We start from the raw sequence: 22,574 nt of genomic DNA, 5'->3' as shown, positions 1-22,574 counted from the left end.
CTCCAGCTCAGACCTCTTTCCTAGGCTCTAGACCAGGAATTGGTAAACTTTTTCTGTAAAGCGAAAGATAGCAAATATTTTATCGTCATTGTACCATCTCTGTCACATCTGCTCAACTCTGCTAAGGTAGGGCAAATGTAGCTACAGACAATGGTAAAAGAATGGGTGTGGCTGTAGATAAAACTTTATTTTTTAAAATAGGGGCTGCCCCATGGGCTGTAGTTTGCCAACCCCTCCTCTACATCAGGATATCCAACACCTTTATGGAAATTTCCACTTGGGATTTCACAAGTTCCCAAACATAACATTGTCCCCAGAGAAATTCATCTTATTTGCTCCTATGTGTTCCTTCTTAATGAATGATGTCACTATCCACCAGATGTTCAAGACAGAAATTCAGTCAGCATCCTTGATTTCATTCCCCACAATCAGTCACAAAATCATGTCAATTCTACTTTCTCAACATCCCCCTAATCCATTCCCTTTTCTCTTTCTCCACTGCCTTCCTTTAGCCCCTTTCATCTCTCACCTCCTACCCTGTGCTTCTTCTAATCTCCTCATCATGCTACAATCAGAGGGATCAGGCCACCCTTGGATTTTAAAAGCCTTCAGTAACAGTAGTCCCTGCCTTTTTTTTGGTTGAAGTCTAAGCTTCTTGAAACAGAGTGAGAGGCCTGAACAGTTGGACCATTTTCCCATATTAGCCAAATTCCTCTGATCTGTCTGAACCTCCTCCCTCTGGGACCCTGCATATGTATTTCTTCTGCTTAGGGAATGTGTAGCTGCTGATCAGTAACTATCCGAGGCCAGTATCCCATGGGCAGTAAGAAGAATTTACCAAGACAGTTGTAGATAAAGAAAGGCAGATTTATTAAATAAAGTATAAAAATATGTTGCAAGGGAGCAACGGGCAGGCCAGCAAGAGAGGAGCTGACTGCCAAGAGACAAAAGCTTGCTGGGGGTTTTACAGGCTGTTGCTTGCATTGCGTGCTGAAGAGGGCTTTGTGCAGTACTGTGCTGAAGAGGGCTTTGTGCAGTACTGATAACGCCAAGGTTGCAGTGGGATAACCTGCATTTTTCTATCAGCTGAGGGCCTGGTGATAGCTGGGCACAGGAAGATTGTGAGTTATTTGTGCAGGAGGGCTATGGCCCTGGACCATGAAGAAAGGCAGACTTTCAGCTCATCTGCTTACTCTTTCTGTTTTCCCTCAGTCCCACCAGCCTGACTCCTTTTGCCTAATTAGGACTCCTCAGAATTCTTCTCCTTTCTCATCCCTCTGGCTGTCTTCTAAGTTTCAACTTGGATGTCACTTCCTCTGAGAAGTGTCTCCTCACCTCTAAAGACTGTCTCTCTGTGCACAACTATAACAAATGGGACCTGGGCCACTTCACTTTTACAATTCCAGTTTACATACCTGCATTGCCTCAAACCCATGAGACCAAAAACTCCCTGAGGGCAGAGGTGGCCCCTTATTTACTCTTGATTCCCCAGCACCCAGCACAGCACTAAACACTGTACCCACTGAAAGAATATCTGAAGGATGAGCATTTATAGCAAAAGTGGTTTCCACTGACATTCCCTTCTCTCCTCCCCAGCTATGGATTGCAGCACCCAGGAGCTGGTCAGGCTGCAGGAGGAGAGGAGGAAGGAGAAGTCATTACTCAGGGCCTCTGTTTTGCTGATGTGTGGAGATGGTGGGTCTCCCTTGAATACCTGGGAGGCAGGAGCAGGCATGGACTCCTCCAGTCTCTGGGTTCTGGACTCTGGGGGGGCTGCTGCTCTCTGGCACCCATCAGTCCTTAACCATCTGGCCTCCAGCCAGGGAAGGAGTGTGGTGGTGGAGAGGCCTCTCTGTCCCACCCATGTGTCCTCTGAGCTCACGAGAATCAGCCAAAGGCTGAGTTCCACACCCTGAGTTAGAAGTTCTATTACTCTGGACTCTCCCTGGACATTGGGAATTCTCTTCACTAGTATGGAAGCAGTTACATCATCCTAGGTCTTCCAAAAATAGGCACATGTATCTAAATATAGGCACATGTAAATGCAAATACATACATATATACATACATCCAAATACATAATTTTTGTTTTGAAATAATTATAAACACAAAGAGTTATAAATACAGTACTGAGAGGTCCCTGTACCTGTTGCCCCACCTTCCCCAGGCAATATCTTATGTAACTATAGTTCATGATTAAAACCAGGAAGTTGCCATTGGCACAATGTCAGAAACTAGTCCTGAGACCTTGCTCAGATTTCATCGCTTTTGTGTGTGCACTCATTTGCTTTTCTGAAAAGATTTAAATGTTTTCTGCATGACTGGTCTCCTCCACGTAGTGTGAGATGGGATTTTTTTCTGAATGAGCTGAGAGATCAGTGAATGTGAGAGATGGGAAGGATGATTAGGTGCATCCCTGTTTTATTCATGGTGCGTCTGGAACTTAGGGCAGAAGGACGCTGGTTTCTCCTCTGGTGAGTCCGGGTGCCGCCTCAGTGCAGACTGCTAAGTTATCTGGGACTGACTATCTTCTTCTCTGCTAATATTTGTCTTAAGCATGTAACACGTCTGATGAGGAGATGGCCAATGAAAATTAATTTTTTCAAAGATGAATAGGTATCTAGACTTTTTCAAGCACAACTCAATTAAAAATATATCACTTCACTGAGCCTCAGATTAGTCAGGGCTCACTTAAAAAGTGTCCCCTAGTGCCAGGCAAAGTGCCTCACACCTGGGATCCCAGCATTTTGGAAGGCTGAGGTGGGAGGATACCTCAAGCCTGGGAGTTCAAGACCAGCCTGGGTAACATGGCAAAACCCTGTCTCTACAGAAAATACACACACACACACACACACATAGCTGGGTATGGTGGCATGTTCCTGTGGTCCCAGCTATTCTGGAGTCTGAAGTGGGAGGATCACTTGAGCCCAGGAGGTTAAGGCTGCAGTGAGCTGTGTTTGTGCCACTGCACTCCAGCATGGGTGACAAAGCCTAGGTGACAAACGCTCCAGCATGGGTGACAAAGACAGCCTGGGTGACAAAGCCAGCCCATCTCCAAAAAAAAAAAAAGAGAAAGAAAAAGAAAGTGTCCCCTAGTGGATTACATTTTAACCACTGTGCTAACTGAGCAGCTATCTCTTTACCAGACATGAGAGCTGATAAGCGTCTCATCACATGGCCCCAGGGACTGAGATGAACAAAGGCTAATATGTGGAAAAGGGCAACTAAAGAAAGAAGAGCCACCTCCAGGTTAATTAGTACAAGTCTCCTCTCTGATATGCCCTAATACAGTGAAACAGCCGTAAAAACAATCTGCACATTGGCATTGAGGACACAGATAAACTTGCTGAGGTCCCTTATGATGTCAGAGGGACGCTTTGTATGAGTCCTTAATAGATTAATTAATAGGTTAATTAAGTTCTTGCTGTTTTCATTTGGAAATGATACTGTCCTCTTGGGGCTATTCAGAGATGTTCATGGTGATGAAACGAGCTGGCCTGGAATGGCAGTTCCCAGGTAGCAGAGCCTGGGCTTGAGGAAGGTGGAACGTGGGTGTGGCAAGGAGCTGGCAGGTGCAAATGTCAGGCCAGCAATGCAGTCCAGCCTGCATGGACGTGCGTCACCTAGGAAGTTGTGACCTGGCTGCAGTTTCCGCTTCAGGTGCGACAGAAGGGTGAACTCCACCTCACCTCCTGGTGAGGTTGACCTTTCCTTGTATTTATGACTCTTTCTTTCTTTCTCTTTCTTTCTTCTTTCTTCCTTCCTTCCTTTCTTTCTTTTTCTTTCTTTCTTTCTTGTTCTTTCTTTCTTTTCTTTCTTTCTGCCTTTCTTCTTTCTTTCTCTTCTTTCTTTCTCTTTCTCTCTCCTTCCTTCCTTCATTCCTTCCTTCATCTTTCTTTTCTTCTCTTTCTTTCTTTCTCTCTCTCTCTCCTTCCTTCTTTCCTTCCTTCTTTCTTTTTTTCCAAGTCTTGCTCTGTCACTCAGGCTGTAGTGCAGTGGCACACTTTTGGCTCACTGCAACCTCCATCTCCTAGGTTCAAGTGATTCTCTTGCCTCAGCCTCCTGTGTAGCTGGGATTACAGGTGTGTGCCACCATACCTGGCTAATTTTTGTATTTTAGTAGAGATGGGGTTTTGTCATGTTGGCCAGGCTGGTCTCAAACTCCTGACCTGAGGTGATCTGCCTGTCTCGGCCTCCCAAAGTGCTGGGATTACAGGCATGAGCCTCCATGCCCAGCAGTGTTTATGACTTTCTTTGTAAATACTTGCAAGGAATTTACCATTTTAATGTTGTAAGAGACATCCATTCTTTCATAACAGGACCTCAGTGAATCTTGATTGCAGGCCTCATGCTGGGCAGAGCTAAGGAAATTCAATTTGTCTGCAATCTTATTTGAATATTCTTATGCCTCCTACAAGTGCAGCAGCAGAATCTCCACAAATCTGGTGCATGAAAGTTTCCTGTAGTTTCTTTAGGGTAGAGAGGCTGGGGAAGGGTAGAGACTGATTTGTACTTTTTAGATGTATAGTTGATCCTTGAACAACACAGATCTGAAATGTTTTGGAGTTTTGTTGCAATTTGAAAAATACTCAAAGACAAACCATGTAGCTAGACATATTGAAAAAATAAAGAGAAAGTTATGTATGTCATGAATGCATAAAGTGTATTTAGATACTTAGTCTATCATTTACTACCATTAAATATACACAAAACTATTAAAAAGTTAAAAGTAATCAAAACTTATGCACACACTCACAGATCATACGCTGTGCTATTCTCAGTCGAGAGAAGTGTAAACAAACATAAAGATGCAGGATTAAATTGTAACTGCATTGGCTGGGTGCAGTGGCTTACGCCTGTAATCCCAGCACTTTGAGGGGCTGAGGCAGGCGGATCACTTGAGGTCAGGTGTTTGAGACCAGCATAGCCAACATGATGAAACCCCATCTCTACTAAAAATACAAACATTTGCAGGGCGTGGTGATAAGTGCTTGTAATCCCAGCTACACCAGAGGTTGAGGCAGGAGAATCGCTTGAACCCAGGAGGCAGAGGTTGCAGTGAGCTGAGATTGCGCCACTACACTCCAGCCTGGGTGACAGAGCTGGACTCTGTCTAAAAAAAAAAAAAAAAAAAATTGTAACTGCATAAACTTAACCATAGTGCACACTGCACCTCTGTAATAATTTCATAGCCTCCTCCTGTTGCTGTTGCAATGAGCTCAGGTGTTGCGAGTATCCACTTAAAACGTTCTGTGATGCTGAACATCCCAACTTGAGCAGTTTGTCTCAAGTGAATTGTGCACCATGGTAAAAAGTGCCCTCTCCCTGTTTGCATGCATTTTTCCTCCTGTTTTGTGCAGTACTGTAAACCTTGAATAACACCATGGGATCCATATGAAGTGGCACTAGTGATGCTGGAAGTGCTCCCAAGAAGCAGAGAAAAGTCATGACATTACAAGAGAAAGTTGAATTGCTTGATACGTACTGGAGGCAGGTCTGCAGCTGGGGTTGCTTCCATTTCAGACAGACAATTCATCTTGTAAACAGGCAGTGTAAACTTACTGTACAGATAAATACAGAACAGTACTGTAGATGTATTTTCTCTTCCTTATGATTTTCTTACAAACGTTTCCTTTTCTCTAGCTTACTTTATTGTAAGAATACAGTATATCATACATATAACACACAAAATACATGTTATTAACTGTTGCTGGTCAACAGCAGGCTGTTAGTAGTTAAGTTTTTGAGAGTTAGAGTTATACCTGGATTTTCTACTGTGTATGGTCAGTGTGCCAACCCCCGAAATTGATCAAGGGTCAACTGTAATCCTAAAAGAATCTAATACAATATTGTACACAGTAAGTGGTCAATAAATAAGGAATTGAACTAAATAAGAATACATAAATCTCAGAATATGTGCAACCTGATTGTAGTACACAGAGATCTCTCTCTCTATATCTCTTTTCTCAGTTCATGCCGTTCTTTCAGGTAGAAAGCGCCTTATTTTGAATTAGTTGTCTTTAGAGCAAAAATCCCTCTAAGAGTGCAGTGTGGTTTCCTATGCACAATCTGGAATAGTCCATTGCTTCATGCCTACCCTGGACATGAAGGGCCGTGCCACAGCGGAAGTCTCTATGCACCCACACCTGTCTATACCTGAGCAACACATTCCTCTTTGCTGCTCTCTTACAGGCTACAGAGTGCTGTGGCGCCAGCACAGAGCTCTGCTCAAGGTCCCTCTGTGCTTTCACGATGCTGATGGATTATGAAGGTAGGGAAGAATGTACAGCCAGGAGGCCATTGAGAGGGCAACTGATTTATAAAATCACATTTGTAGAATTGAGTGCATCCAACAATTACCAGTGGAAAGTTGGGCAAAAGCTATACCAACACCACCCAAGTCAAAACCAAAATGACAAAAAAAAAAAAAAAAAAAAGAAAAAATGCGGGTATAGAATTTCTGATAACATCATTCCTGAGGTGCCTTATCCAGGGAACTGCTAAAATAATATTTTAAGTTGAAATGAACACATACTAGAAACATTATATGTTAGTTGAGTCTGTTTTTTTTTCCCAAAGTACTTTCTCAAACACACCAACCTTAGCCCTCTAAGAGATACATCACATTAAAAATAAAACGTCTGCCCACTGCTGGTTTCTCAACTTGCCTCCACCTTCTGTCCCCTTTAATGAACTGGACCACGAGGTGAGTCAGAAAGGATAAAGGGAGTGGTAAGAATTTGAGGAGAGAAGAGAGTGAGGCTAAAACAGGAAATCAGGAAAAGCGATTAGGTCGCCCCATCCCTCACCTGGGGCCACTCTCTTGTTGCCCAGCGTGGTTTCTTCTTGAGGGTTCTGCATGGTTCCTCAATCCCAGGGAATTCCGCAGGACGTTCCACCAAGACCACTGGGCTCCCACCTCTACTCTTTTGCCAGTTAATGAATAGGAAGGAATTTCACTGCCTGGAAAGAGGAATGATGCTTTCTGGTCCTTATTTCACACCTAAAATAGAAAGGTCAATTGATTTATTCCTAAATATCTTTGAACACTAAAATAGAAGTTTTAAAGCATATATACTACCTGGTTGCTCTAGCCTTACGCCAGGGAAAAGTACAGATTCAACAATTAAAATTAAGATGGATGCTTTCCACTTAATGCTACCACTCTTGCTTTATTTTGTGAGAATGAGAATATAATAATGCGCCATAAAGTCATTTGGGGGAAAGATTAATATTTTATAACAATTTATAATTACAGAAAACATGAGTTTTCTGGGAATAAAGAAATTTTGAAGATAATAAAATATTTTCACTTATGTTATAATTTCGACACAGTTTGGTATTGGAGGTGGATATGCTAACGTGTACACATAGCTTAAGTTTGCAACCTAAGACCTGAATGGGTTGTGTCTACCAGCTGCACCCCTGGTTAGGCACAAAACCTGTGGAAGGCCTCAGCTCCCTCCTTGTACACCAGGGATGAGAACAGCACTGCCTGTTGGGAAGCTTGAAATAACAAATAAATGTGGCATCAGTCATTTGTGTCATGTTACTCTATATAAAGGTATGTTTTTTCCCTCAGGCTTCAAATAAGATTCTACTTTTTATCTTTGATTATGGACAATTTAACTACAATGTGTCAAATAAATCATAGTTCTTCCTTTTACAATTCTATATCTGATCCATTGAGCTTCTTGACTATGTGAATTTATCATTCTCTCCATGGTTAGAAAGTCCTCAGCCATCACTGCTTCAAGTACTTTTTCTGTTCCAATATCTCTTTCCTCTCCTCTGTGACTTGCTTTAAACATATACTAAATGTTATGATATTTTCATAGATGTCCTTAAAGCTCTGTTTATTTATCTTCTCAGGCTTTGTGTGTGTGTGCTGTGGTTTGCACTAACCTAATGTTTTCTAGCTAGCTTTATCTTTAAGGCCATCTAGTGATTTTTCTCATTACAGAGATGCCTTTTTTTTAGTTCTTTACTTTTGATTTGGCCCTTTTATAATTTTTCTTTCTCTTGATATTGTTCATTTATTCATTTCTTGTTCATGTTTGCTTTAAATCTTTGAACACAATTATTATACATACATTTAAAGTCTCCTTGCCAATTCCATTATTTTTATCATTTCTGGGTCTATTCGTGTTGACTGGTTTTTCTCCTGGTTATGAATCACACTAATGCTTTTTGTATGTCTAGCAAATTTTTAAATTTATGTCACACATTGTGGATACCACATAAATGAGCAATTTGATTTTGTTGTTTACCTCTAAACAGGTTTTCTTCTGGCGGGCAACTAATTTATTTTGAGATCACTTGGAAAGTTAGCTTGAAGAATGGGTCAGCTAAGAGAAATTTTAGTTGACTATTGTCCCTCTTATGGCTAACATGATAGAAATACGCATTTGGATAGTGCAGTAAAATCCACCGGTGCCAGTGTGGGGTCATAGAGGACCAAGACTGACATGTTCTTCCTGTGATATGGTGAAAAATTGCCTCAATAACTCTGTTCATCACCTTGGTAGCACTCCTGGAATGCAGGACTTTGCTCAGCTGGTGCTGAAATTTAAAAAGAAGAAATCAAGCTCAGTATTGTCTACAAAAAAAGAAATGTGAAAAAATTTATGACACATGAAGCAGAATAATCTGAGGATTAGCACTTTTCATGCTTCTATATTAGCACACAAATCAAAATGTAAAATAAAAAAACCAATAGATTCAAAGGATTCTAGAAATTTAGTAAGTTGTCATAAATATTTCAATTAAAATCAGGGAATGAAAAACATATTAGAGTACCTATAATTCAAAATTGCACTCATGTGCATGCTCTTTTGCGTAGACCTCCTCTGGGTGTTCATGAGAAAAAGGCAGGAGACCAGTGTGGCATGCATCAGGCTGTACAGGCTGTAGGTGGTGAGACTGGCTGTCAGTGGGGGGCAGACATGAAACCCTGGCCTACTTGCCTAGACCACTGCTCCTCCAAAGCCAAAGCCTTCAGCTTCTGGGGGATGGGGCAGGAAATGGTCCTGCATATAGGACTTGCAGGCAAACACACATTGTCTCTCAGTGAGAGGTACAGGCCCAAATTTTATTCCCTTGGAGGGGAGACAGGGAATCTTGGGCCCAGGATCCTGCATTGCAACAAAGCAGATGTCCACTACTTTTCTTCTCAAAGACTAACACAGATACAACTTCTGTGAAAAGGAGGGGCAAGAATACCAAGAAATTCCTCCCCTGAAAGCCTAGGTGTGCAGGGCCTGCCTAAGATGGAGGCAGGCTAAGAAGATGGAGCATTTGCTGGGTATGCACTACTATGTAGACCCAAGACAATGAGGAACTAAGGAGGTAGTGTTGGGTTTCTCAAGGATGACAGGCTCAGAAACTGCATTCCTCCGAATCGGCAAAGCTGAAGATTGCAACGAATGCTGCCCAGTTGAAGAAATGCCAGGAACGGCTTATGATGGGCTTGGTTAATCATCACAAAATTTGGCAGGAGGTTAGAATATCCATTTTGGCTAGGACACTGAAATGATCTGTTGAATAACCAGGGGAGTTGTAAGTCCAGCGCCCTGGAGGGTCTGCATGCTTCCTAATGACACCACCCTCTCACGGGGTGCCAAACATCACAGCTCTGGTTCTCCCAGAGAAGGCGCTGAGGCTTCCTTCCCATTGGCTGACCCTGAGTACACATTCGACTTCCCGTGCAGCTTGGAAGTCTTCTGTATCACTAAGATTTTGCAACTTTGTTCATCCCAATGTCCGAGGGTGTGGTTGTCTGGCCACATACTTCTTACCTGGTTCAAAAGGAGTCTCTGTGCTTGGAATCAGGACCACAGTGGGAGTCATGAGGACACTTGATTCTGTCACCAGGCATTGCATCAGGCTGCAGTACTCCCACCTGACACTGGGACCCATGGTGTAACTCCAAGGGCGAATCTCAGCATCTGGATTCTTGCAGTTGTTCCTGGTCAGGCTGCTGCAAATTCCAAAACAATACAGGTCACAAGAGATGGGAGAAGATACAAGGGCATCTGGCACCCTCTATGTTTTGCTGTAACAAAATGTTAACAAGCGACTTTGAAATATTCTCACTAAAGGTCCCATAACATGCACAAACAATCCTCAACTTCAAAACAACTGTGAACATTTCAAAGACAGATTATCATTCTTATTATAACACATCCAAAGTCGTCTATGCTCCAGAAGAAAACTGAGAGAGAATATCAGTGTGTAAAAGAAAGGATCAGAATACCCTCTTTCCACCTCCTGCCAAACACGTTCCTCCAGATTAACCGAGAAAGACTTTGAGGTGTGTCTTGTAGATTGTTTTATGCATATACAAATGTACCTCCTTCTGGCTCTCTGTGTCTCTCTACAGGACTATGTGATCTATTAGGCATCTAGTTTGCTGATTTGTTGTTCTCCTAAGGAATCGGTCCCTATTATCTATGTTCTTGAGTTGATAACATACAGTTGTTCTCAGTATCTTCTCAGCTTTCAGACCTGGAGGATGCTACAGCAATGGTGCCTCTCCTGTTACTCCTAATGGCGATGGTTGTGCTCCCTCCTGGGTCTGTCATCTATTTAGCCAGATTTTGGGCAATCATATGGATCTTTTCAAAGAACCAACTTTCTGTTTCATGGATTTACTCCCTTGATGGTCTATTTTCTTGTCCACTGGATGTAATTAGTTTGGATTATTTCCTTCCATTCACTTTCCTTGAATCTTATTTGCTTTTCCTTGTCTAGATACTTAAGCTGTGACCTTAGATCAACAACTGTCAAGTGTTTGCTCACAGGACCCCTTGAGACTCTTACAAAGTATCGGGGATCCTAAGGAGCTTTCATTTTTCAATATACATGACGAGTATTTATTGCATTAGAAACCAAAACTGGGGCTGGATGCGGTGGCTCACACCTGTAATCCCAGCACTTTGGGAGGCCGAGGTGGGCGGATCATGAGGTCAGGAGATCGAGAACATCCTGGCTAACACAGTGAAATTGGGTCTCTACTAAAAATACAAAAAATTAGCCAGGCACGGTGGTGGGCACCTGTAGTCCCAGCTACTCGGGAGGCTGAGGCAGGCGAATGGCATGAACCCGGGAGGCAGAGCTTGCAATGAGCCGAGATCATGCCACTGCACTCCAGCCTGGGCGACAGAGCGAAGACTCCGTCTCTAAAAAAAAAAAAAGAAACCAAAACTGGGCTAGGTGTGGTGGCTCATGCCTATAATCCCAGCACTTTGGGGGGCTGAGGCGGGTGGATCATGAGGTCAGGAGATGGAGACTATCCTGGCTAACATGGTGAAACCCCATCTCTACTAAAAATACAGAAAATTAGCCAGGCATGGTGGCACGTGCCTGTAGTCCCAGCTACTCGGAGGCTGAGGCAGGAAAATTGCTTGAACTGGGGAGGTGGAGGCTGCATTGAGCTGAGATCATGCCACTGCACTCCAGCCTGGGCAACAGAGTGAGACTCTGTCTCAAAAAAAAAAAAAAGAAAAAGAAAGAAAGAAACCAAAACTGAAAATTCTTTAACACAAAAAACTGATAATCACCCATTTTCTTAGCCATCAGAGAGAAGATGCCATTACATATTATGGAGCCACTGGAAAACTCCACTGTACCACTGCCAGAATATGAAAGTGAAAAGGGCCAATAAATCTTTGTTTTCTCAATGTAAAGTGTTTTAGCCTTATTGACTCTCTCTGAAGGTATCTCAAGGGTCCTCAGGTTTCTCCAGACCACACTTTGAGAACTGCAGTCTGAAATCATTGATTTTTACATGTCTGTTTTCTCCTAAGAGCATCTAACATTACAGAAAACCCTAAAAACATTCATTGCATCCTACAAGTTTGGATAGATTGTGTTCTTTTCTTATCCAGTTCACAGCTTTTCTAAATTCCTTGGTGATTTCTTCTATGTCTCAACGAATATTTTGAAATGTGCCTTTTCACGTCCAATTCTTTGAGAAGTCGGCAAACTTTTCCTTATTCATACATTACTTCATTCTGTTGTGTTCAGAAAACACACTCTTTAATTCGTTTAAATCTATGGAGACTTGCTGAAAGGCCACATGTCGGGTATACCTCAGCGAATGCTCCATGCACACTTGAATGTGTATTCTGCAGTTTGGCATAGTGTTTAGTAGGTCAACATTTTGTGGGGGGGATAATAGAATTTTGCCTGATTTTTTGCATATTTGTTCTAGTCTATTGTGTTTGGGGAAGATTTATAACTACAGTGAAAGAGAAGCAAGGACACCTCTAACTCCGATTATTGGCTTATCTATTTCTCTCTTGAGTTCTGTCAGTCATTGCTTCATATATCAGATGGGCTCTTATTTGGGTACAACACATTTAACCTTGGTACGTCTTCATGGATGAACCCTTTTCACTCATGAAATGTCCTTCTGATCTTGGTCTTATTTCTTGTCCTGAAATCTCCTTTGTCTGATCTTGACATTGCCACTCCAGCTTTCCTCTGCTTCACGTGTTCCAGGTATAGCGTTTCCATACTTTGGTTTTCCATCCAGCTTTTCCATTTAAAGGGCTCTGATTGTAAAAGAACCTCAGCGGGCTTTGCTTTTTACTCTACTCAACTATCTCTGCCTTTCATATGCAGTGTGTCATCCTTTTTCATGGAATTCACTTAGGAGGGGGCTGAGTTTCAGTCTGTCAGGATGCTATGCATTTTCTGCCTGGACCTCATCTTCTTCATTCTGTACTCTTCCTTTCGTTCCTTCTTTTGGATAATGGAATAGTCTAATTATTATCTATTCCTCTATGGTTTAATGCTGGTGGTGGCTCTAGGACTCACAATATCCCTCTCGGACCTACTGCATTCAACCACACATTAATATTACCTAACATCATGGATAACATCACAAACATACAACCGTATAGTTCCATGGATTCCCAACATTATTGATGTTACTGTTTTCAAACTTTTACCTTTACATATGTTAAAAAAATACATTGCTATCATTTTGCTTCAATGAGTCGATCTGTCAAAGACATTAATAAATTAGATGAATATTATCTTTTACATTGAACTTGACATTTGCGATTTCTAGGCTTCTTCATTACATAGTATGGATTAAGGTTTTTACCTGGTATTATTTTCCTTCTACCTAAATAGCTTTCTTTAACACCTTTTCTTTTTTTTTTTTCTTTTTTGAAACAGAGTCTCACTCTGTCACCCAGGCTGGAGTGCAGTGCTGCGATCTTGGCTCACTGTAGCCTCTGCCTCCCGGGTTCCAGTGATTCTCCTGCCTCAGCCTCCTGGGTAGCTGGGATTACAGGCATGTGTCACCACGCCTGACTAATTTTTTGTATTTTTAGTAGAGATGGGGTTCCACCAGGCTGGCCAGGCTGGTCTGGAACTCCTGACCTCAGGCGATCCACCCACCTCGACCTCTCAAAATGCTAGGATTACAGGCGTGAGCTATCACGCCTGACTTTAACACCTTTTTTTCCTTTTTTTCTGTTGAAAGGGAGTCTCGCTTTGTTGCCCATGCTGGAGTACAGTGGTGTGATCTTGGCTCACTGCAACCTCCGCCTCCAGGGTTTAAGCGATTCTCCTGCCTCAGCCTCCCAAGTAGCTGGGATTACAGGCATGCACCACCATACCCAGCTAATTTTTTTGTATTTTTAGTAGAGATTGGGTTTTGCCCTGTTGGCCAGGCTGGTCTTGAACTCCTGACCTTAAGGGATCTACCTGCCTTGGCCTCCCAAAGTGCTAGGATTACAGGCATGAGCCAATGCACCTGGCCCTTAACATGTTTTCTTATGGGAATCTGCCAATCAGACAGGCTTTTAGATTTTTGTTTGTTTGTTTTGGGGAGGTACAGAATATTCCTTTGTATAAATTCATTTTCAAGGGATTTTTTTTTTCTGGACATAGTGTTCTAGGTTGATCTTCTGTTTCTCTTTTGTCATTTTAAAGATGTGATTCCATGGCTTCTGACTTGCATTGTTGCTGATGAGATGGCATCAGCCTTTTTCTGTCACTGCTCCTCTACATTAAAGGCTCTTTCCTTCCTCTGGCTTCTAGAAATGATTTTTCTTCTTAGCTTTGAACTGGGACAATTTAACTATTATGTACCCCAGTAGAGCACAGAGTTTTCCTCTTTAGAATTCTACATCTGAGTCATTGAGCTTCTTGACTCTGTGACAGTTTCTTGTTTTCTGGATATTTGAAAAGTTGTCAGCCATCATGGCTTCAAGTATAATTTCTGTCACAGTATCTCTTTCCTCTCCTTCTGTGACATGCTTAACATGTATATGAAATGTTTGGATGTTTTCATAGATGTCGTTGAGGCTCTGTTGATTAGTTGGTTCAGTCTTTGTGTGTGTGTGTGTGTGTGTGTGTGAGAGAGAGAGAGAGTGTGTGTGTGTCTTTCCTGTGGTTTGTCTAGTTTCTATTGAATTATTTTCTAGTTCACTTTTACTATTGTAATGTCTAAGGTGATGATAAGGCCATCCAGTGAGTTCTTCATTACAGATTGCGTTTTCTCAGTTCTTTAATTTCTATTTGGCTCTTTAATTCTTTTTCTTTCTCTTGATATTCTGCAATTGTTTCTCTCATGGTCAGGTTTTCCTCACATCCCTGAACACAGTTCTCATAGGTACATTTTAAATATTCTTGCCAATGCCGTCATTTCTATCATTGCTGGGTCTGTTTGTGTTGAGTGATTTTTCTCCTGGTTATGGATCACACTAAATGCTTCCTGTGTGTCTAGTAAATCTTTAATTGAGGTCACACATTGTAGAAGAAGCCACATAACTGAACAACTAGACTTTGTTCCTTAACTCTAAGGAGGGTTGAGTTTTCTTCTGGAAGGCGGTTAATTTACTTGGAGATCATTTGGATCCTTTTATAGTTGCTTGGAAAAAAGTTTGCTTGAGTGTTTCTGGAGTTGCCTTTACTCTAGGAATACAATGATCCTACTCCCAAAATATGGCTTTCTTTGGTTTCTAATGAATGCCCAAGATGTTCATTGAGGTGTCTCTCTCAGAGTGATCAGAACTCAAATATCCCCCAGTGCTATGTGAGCTCTGGCATCTCCATTGAGCTCACAGTTCCCCTGCAGTTGTTGTTTCCCCAGTAGCTGTCCTTTATCCTCCTTTCTTTGTGGAACCTCTCCCTGTGCATATGCAGCTTTCTATTTAGCCAAAGCCTTGAGGAGACTTCTATACATATTCCTGGATCTCCTTTCTCCATAAATCCCTTCTCAATCTTAGCCAGCCTAGAACACCTCAGCTGCCTGAGGCATCACAAACTTCAGTCTCTCTCCTCAGTTCAGCAAGACTGCTATGGTCGGCTTGGGCTCCATCTCTTGCCCTTCCATCCAACAAGGGTCTCCAGGAAGAATGCCAGGCTAATGATGGGGTTGATCTCCTTTGATTCCCTTTCTCAATTCTCTTAGGCCTATCATGTCTATTTTCCAGCCTGTAAAAACACTTTTCCCATGTATTTGTTAATCCTTCATGGCAGAAAGCCTGGCATGGTCAGAAATGGGTTTCTGTCCATCTTCCTGCATGTGTAACTCTTCAGAACCTCTATATTTCCTAACTCTCAGCAGCCTTCCTACTTTTGCTCCTCAAGTCCTGGCAACACACAGCTCTTCAGACACCTTGTGCTCAGGACCCAGTGTGTTTGTACAGGTTAGAGGAGAAACTGATTGGAAGATCTGGATGTAAATATAGATATCCTTTACTTGGGACCCAAGATGAGAATGGCAAACACAACCTTCACTTCAGGGCTTGGAGATTAGAATGACAAGAGTTCCCTGGTTGAATGATCACATTGGTCTTTAGTGGGCATTGTGGAATGGTACTATTTCTAAGCACGTAGTCATGTGTTCTCCTGAGCTTTCTGTTCATAGGACCTCACCAGCCTCCTGCTTCTGTAAAGTATTAGGAAAGAAAACCAGCCTGAGATTTCTCTCCTCTCAGACCCTGTGCCCAAAGAAAGAAGCCTGAGACATTCTGCCCAACACCCCAGGTCAGAGAGAAATTTGGTCTTAAAATGTTAGCTGGAAGCATGGCTCTTCCAAGAGAAGTGTAAGTGGGTGGCTGTTTCTCTTAGGGTAAAACTTGAAGATATACCCATTTGGGTAGTATTCTGTGGTCCTCTGATGCTGGTGTGGTGTCACAGAGGACCAAGACTGACATGTCCTTCCTGTGACAGTGGTGGAGAATGATCCTCAATCCATCACCATGGTAGCAGTCCTGGACCCTGTGGCTTTGCTCCGTCAGTGCTGAAATTCAAAAAGAAGAAATCAAGCTGGGTAATTTCGAGAACAGAGAAGCATGGAAAGAATTCTGTGACAGAAACAGGACAGTCTTCTCTGAGAATGCCAACTATGCTCTGTTCTATATTAGCAGGTAGATGGACATGCCAATAAAGAACAAAACAATAGATTCATAGCATTCTAGAACCTTAAGGAGTTCTTAGAGAGATTTTCTTTAAAACCTGAACACCATAAAAGAGATGAGAGTGCCTATCAGTCTCAGTGGCTCTCATGCTCATGCTGTTTTGCATAGACGTCTTCTGGGTGTTCATGAGAACAAGGCAGGAGACCAGAGTGCCATGTATCAGGCTGTGCAGGCTGTAGGTGGTGATTGGCTGTCTTGGGGGGCAGACATGAAACCCTTGCAAATTTTTCTATATCACTGCTCCTACAAGACCAAATTCTTTCAGCTTCTGGAGGATAGGTCAGGAAATGGTCCTGCCTCTAAGACTGCAGGCAACCACCCTTTGCTTCTCAAGAATGGGTAGAGGCCCAAATCTTATTCTCTTGGTGGAGAGATGGGGAATTTTCTAGTGCCCAGCATTTTGCATTGCAACAAAGCAGAAGTCTACTACTCTTCCTCTTTAAACTCACCACAGATACAAGTTCCATGAGAAGGAGGGGCAAGAACACTAAGAAATCTCTCCTTTCAATGCCTACTTGTACACAGCTTGCCTAAGACTGAAGTTGTTCCATGAGATAGTGCATTTGCCCTCATCCACCAAAAGGTGGGCATTCAGTAACAAGAAACAGCAGAGCATCTGTAGGGTTAGTTTATGTGTATGAAGCTATCTCCTCTGCAGTGCAGGCATGCAGTGACTGCTGAAATCTGAGAATCGATTAGGAACACTGAGAAAACTCCTCAACATCCCAGGCCCCACTCTAAGCAAAATATATTAATAGTAGCCCATCACTGGAGGAATTTAAACCCTTGGTGCACTTAAGATAAAAGTAGCAAACCCAAATCCCAAATTCGGCTCAACCAGTGACTACATTGACTCAATTACCCACAACGTATATTTGCAAGAGAAGAAGGGTGCCCATATCAAAGTATAAATAATACTTACTGCAATCTCTACTGTTCTTCCATTTATAATGTCTAGTGATTGATTAAAGAATGACAAGGCACACCAAAAATCCAAGGGGGGAAAAAGGCACTGTTGAATAATAAAGCAATCAAGAGAGCCAGACTCAGAGAAGACCCTATCTGACAACTATCAGATTGAAATTGTAGAATACTTACGTTAATATGTTAAAGGATTTTGTGGTAACAGTGGACAGTATGCATGGATAGGTGGAGAATTTCAGCGAAGAGTTGGAAACTATAGAAAAGAGTAACATGAAAAGGCTAGGAAGAAAATTATAATATCAGAGATGAAGAATTCACTCAATGGGCTGAGGAGCCAACTAGATACAACTGACAAAATAACCATAAACTTGTACATATGTTACTAGAACTCATCCAAACCAACACACAAAGAAAGAAAAATAGTTACTGAAAAAAAAAAAAGCAGAACAAGCTTATAGGAATATTGAAACAACATGAATGTTCTAACACTGGGGTACTTAGAGTCCAAAAAGGAAAATACAGAGAGAAGTGAAAAAAGAAACATTTGAACAGATAATGGCTATGAATTTTACAAAGACAATGAAAATCAACAATCTACAAATCCAAGGAGCTCAGTAAACCTCAAGCGGAATAAAAACAAAAAATTAGTAATAAACACATCAGAGTCAAACTGTTGAAAATCAAAGATAAGAAAATCTTAAAGACAGTCAGAGAAAAAGGAACTATTGAATACATAGGAAGAAATACCAGATTTCTAGTCAGAAACCATTTAAAACAGAAGATAATGGAATATCATCGTTAAAGCAAGGAATGAAACTCTCAACCTAGTATCTATATCCAGCAAAATTACTTTAAAAACTGAAGGCAAAATAAAGACTTCTTCTGACATGCAAAAGCTGAAACTTCAGCAGCAGCAGATCTGTGCTACAAGAAATGCTAAAGGTTGTTTTTCACAGAAAGAATTTGACAACAGACGGAAATTGAGATCTAGCCCAAAAGATGAGGAGCACCAGAAATGGTAAAATAAATTAAGAAGGAAATATTTAAAATGTTTATTCATAATCACTTTAAAATGCAACTGACCATTCAGTTAATGGTCATACAATTAATGTATTGTGAGATCTATAACAAAGTGGATGTTATAGATCTCTGTTAGAGACAGCAATAGCACAACATTTTGGGAGGGAGGAACTAGAAGCACAAGGATGTAAGGTTCTTATAGAATAGTATCATTTCAAGGTGCAATAGTATCATTTCAAGGTGGAATGTGAAACATCAAAGATATATATTGTAAACATTGAGGAAAATATTAAAACCGTTAAATATTAATTTAACTCATAAGTAAATGGTGGAGATAAAAGGCAATCATAAAAACACTTAACCCAAATGAAGGCAGAAAAAGATGAAAAAAGGAACAAAGTTTAAATGGGACAAAGAGAAATAAGTAACTTGATGGTAGATGCAAATTCAACCCTATTAGCAATTACTTTAATGCAAATGGTCTGAGCATATCAATTTAAAAGCTGAGAAAAAGATATATCTAACAAATACTAGTGAAAATAGAGCTGTGAAGGCTGTATTCATGTCATCATAAACAGAGTTCAGAACTTCAGAACAAGGAATGTTCCCAGAGATAAGAAGAAACATTACATAATGATAAAGGGGTCCTTTCATCAAGAAGACATAACAATCCTAAATACACATGTGCCTAACAATAGGGTTCAAAATACACAAAACAGAGTTATGATCTAAAAGAGAAACAGACTAATCTACAGTTAAAGTTGGACACATCACCATTCACCCTTGGGAGTCAATAAAGGAGAAGACAGACAATCAGTAAGGATACGGAAGGAGGAGACAGACAATCAGTAAGGATACAGAAGAACACCAGCAACCAACTTCACCTAAATGACCTTGAGAGAACACCCCACCCAACAACTGTAGAAGACACATTCTTTTCAGGAGCACATAAAACTGAGTTTCAGACCAGCCTGGCCAACATGGTGAACCTTGTCTCTACCAAAAATACAAAAAATTAGCTGGGCGTGGTGGTGCAATCTGTAATTTCAGCTACTTGGGTGGCTGAGGCAGGAGAATCGCTTGAACATGGGAGGTGGAAGTTTCAGTGAACCGAGACCATGCCACTGCACTCCAGCCTGGGCGACAGAGCAAGACTCTGTCTCAAAAATAAATAAATAAATAAAAAGGAACTGAGTTTCAGAATCAGTAATAAAAAACCTACCAACCAGAAAAAGCCTTGGACCAGACAAATTCACATGTAAATTCTACCAGCCATATAAAGAAGTGCTTGGACCAAGACTACTGACACAATTCCAAAAAACTGAAGAGGAAGAACTAACTCATTTTATGAGGTCACCAGCATCATTCTGATGCTAAAGCTTGGCAGAGACACAACAACAAAGAAAACTTCAAACCAATATCCTTGATGAACACAGATGCAAAAATCCTCAATAAAATACTAGCAAACTGAATTCAGTAGTACATCAAAAAGTGAATCCACCACAGTAAAGTAGGTTTTATTCCTGGGATTCAAGGTTGGTTCAACATACACAAATCGATAAATGAGATTCATGACATAAATGAAACTATATCCTCGAATATGTATCTTAAGGACGGTTGTCTTTTACACTATCTCACTGAGGTTCTCTGAATTTCCTGTGTTTGTATGTTGACCTCTTTAGTGATATTGGGGAAATTTTCATGGGCAATATCCTCAAATACGTTTTCCAAGTTGTTCACTCTCTCTCCCCTTCAGAGACACCAACGAGTCATAGATTTGGTCTCTTTACATAACCCCATATTTCTCAGAGGCTTTGTTCATTTTTTACATTTCTTTTTTATTTTATTTATTTATTTTTTTAGACGGAGTCTCACTCTGTCACCAGGCTGGAGTATAGTGGCATGATCTCGGCTAACTGCAACCTCCACCTCCTGGGTTCAAGTGATTCTCCTGCCTCAGCCTCCCAAGTAGCTGGGACTACAGGCATGGTGCCACAATGCCCCGCTAATTTTTTTTTGTATTTTTAGTAGAGATGGGGTTTCACCATGTTGGCCAGGATGGTCTCAATCTCTTGACCTCGTGATCCACCCACCTCGGCCTGCCAAAGTGCTGGGATTACAGGCGTGAGCCCCTGCACCTGGCCACTTCTTTGTTCTTTATTTTTGTCTGACAACGTTAATTTGAAAAATGGTATTCAAGCTCTGAGATTCTTTCCTCAGCTGTGTCTATTCTGCTGTTAAAACTTCTGATTGTGCTATGAAATTCTTACAGTGAGATTTTTTGGCTCTACCAGATAGGCTTGGTTCTTCTTCAAATGGCTTTTTTGTCTGTCATCTCTTGAATCATTTTACTCACTCCTTAGATTCCTTGGGATGGGTTTCAACTTTCTCCTTCATCTCACTTAGTGCTCTTTGTTGCCACCCAGATTCTGACTCCTATGTCTGTCACTCCTATGTCTGCCATTTCCTTCTGGTTAGGAACCATTGCTGGGGAGCTAGTGTGGTCATTTGGAGATATGGAGACAGTTTGGCTTTTAGAGTTGTCAGAATTCTTGTGCTGGTTCTTTCTCATTTGTGTGGGCTGATCCTTTAACTGTGATGTAATTTGAGTACAGTCAGTTGACTTCATTTCTGGATGTTTTCAGAGGGCCAAAGTGGTGTGCAAGGCCTTTATTTGTGGCTAAGTTTCCATCCATGGTTTTACGGGGGAGTATACTAACAAAGTATTTTTGATTTTAAAGTTTGGGCTGCAAACTCACAGATGGCTCTTAAATGGCCTGTGAGTGGGCTCTTGCTCAGCCACATGGCTCCTCTGTATTTCCTCGCATTTGGAGCCATGCTCCCTCTCAGTACCCTGAGAATGCCAGCTCCTCTCCCACTTGAGTGCTGGATGCAGATCTCAGCTTAGCACTCTTGGGCTGTGCACCGTAGCCCTGGGGCAAGCTCAGGCTTTGTGTTGGCTCCACAGCTTGGGGGCGGCAGGGGCAGGAACTTTGTCAGTGGCAATGGGAGTGGGAGTGGACATTTTGCCTGTCCCTTGGGGCTCCACCCCAGAGAAACTTAGAGCTACTGCCAATTGGAAGAATCAGCCCAGGGTGTGGTGGCTGCGTTGTGAGCCCAAGCCAGCAGGCCCTGCCTGGTGAGGAGTGGGGCATCAGGGGCATGCAGGGAAGATACAGTGGCCTGTTTTCCATAGGGTGGCTGGGGCATGCTGGCGTGTGAATAAAGCACTCATGATCTTTATTCCTTCCCCAGTCCACAGACAGCAAGGGCAGTATCACTGCAGTGGCAGTCGCAGATGGACTTTCAGTCGCCTCTGGGAGCTCCACCCCACAGAAACACAGACAACAGCCAGTGGAAATGTTCAGCTGAGTGTGAGGTGCCTGCACTGTGGGCCCAAGCCAGGAGCTCTGCCTGGTGAAGAGTAGCAGGTGGGAGCTCACAGGGAAGAGAGACTGAAATTCTTTCCATATAACCCCTGCTGTGTGCTGGAGGCATCAGGGAAGTGACCAGGTCCCTTTGTTCCTTCTGCAGCCCAAGGGCAGTAAGGGCGGTATTGCTGCAGCTGCAATGGCAGAGGGGCGGTGGGTTGTCTCTGGGATTTCCTCCCCAGAGAAGCACACAGCCAACACTGACTAAAACGTTCAGGCAGGGCCAGGGTGGCTGTGCTCTGCCCAGTGAAGAGTAGCAGGAGCAGGGACCACTGTAGAAAACAGTGTGGCCACTTTTCCATAAGGCAGCTACACTGTTCTGGAAGTCCGTGAGAGTTCTGAAGCTCCTCGCTCCCTCCTGAGCTTGCACTTTAATCTCAAGAGTTTGAGATAAACGGTGGTAAGGAAGAAAGCACAATGGGTGCGGCTAATGAAACCCAGGAAGACAAGCCAATGCATAGAAATAATTCCAACCTAAAGAAGTACTTTTTAAAATCATACTTACAGAGGTTTGCAGTGATACTAAAAACAATATTGCAAATCATTATCAAGAATACAAGAACTAGGGTGTTTGTTTCCTTTCCTCTTTAACATCTGTGATGCAGAATCTTTGGAGAGCTAAATTGTTGTTATTAACCATCTTAATACCTAGCCACCAACACAGCATAGGAAACAGTTTTTAAACTGTCATACATCCCTTTAAATCTTCATACACTTAGTAGAACTTTTGCATAACTAAAAAGACATGTAATTT

General features: G+C 42.0%; 1 protein-coding gene across 1 annotated transcript in view; it reads right to left on the bottom strand.

Annotated features, from left to right (window-relative positions):
* Window positions 1-8,500: 8,500 nt before the first annotated feature.
* LOC134758709 (apolipoprotein(a)-like) overlaps window positions 8,501-22,574 on the bottom strand; it is a 152,240-nt gene continuing 138,166 nt past the window's right edge. The window contains 4 exon segments of the mRNA XM_063707356.1: window positions 8,501-8,562; window positions 9,798-9,979; window positions 16,116-16,214; window positions 16,216-16,267. Coding sequence (XP_063563426.1) covers window positions 8,501-8,562; window positions 9,798-9,979; window positions 16,116-16,214; window positions 16,216-16,267 — 395 coding nt within the window.

This window comes from Gorilla gorilla, chromosome 5, assembly GCF_029281585.2.
Source record: "Gorilla gorilla gorilla isolate KB3781 chromosome 5, NHGRI_mGorGor1-v2.1_pri, whole genome shotgun sequence".
Taxonomy (NCBI): Eukaryota; Metazoa; Chordata; class Mammalia; order Primates; family Hominidae; genus Gorilla; species Gorilla gorilla.
Note: the sequence above shows the minus strand (reverse complement) of the source record. Positions and strands in the feature narration are given on the sequence as shown.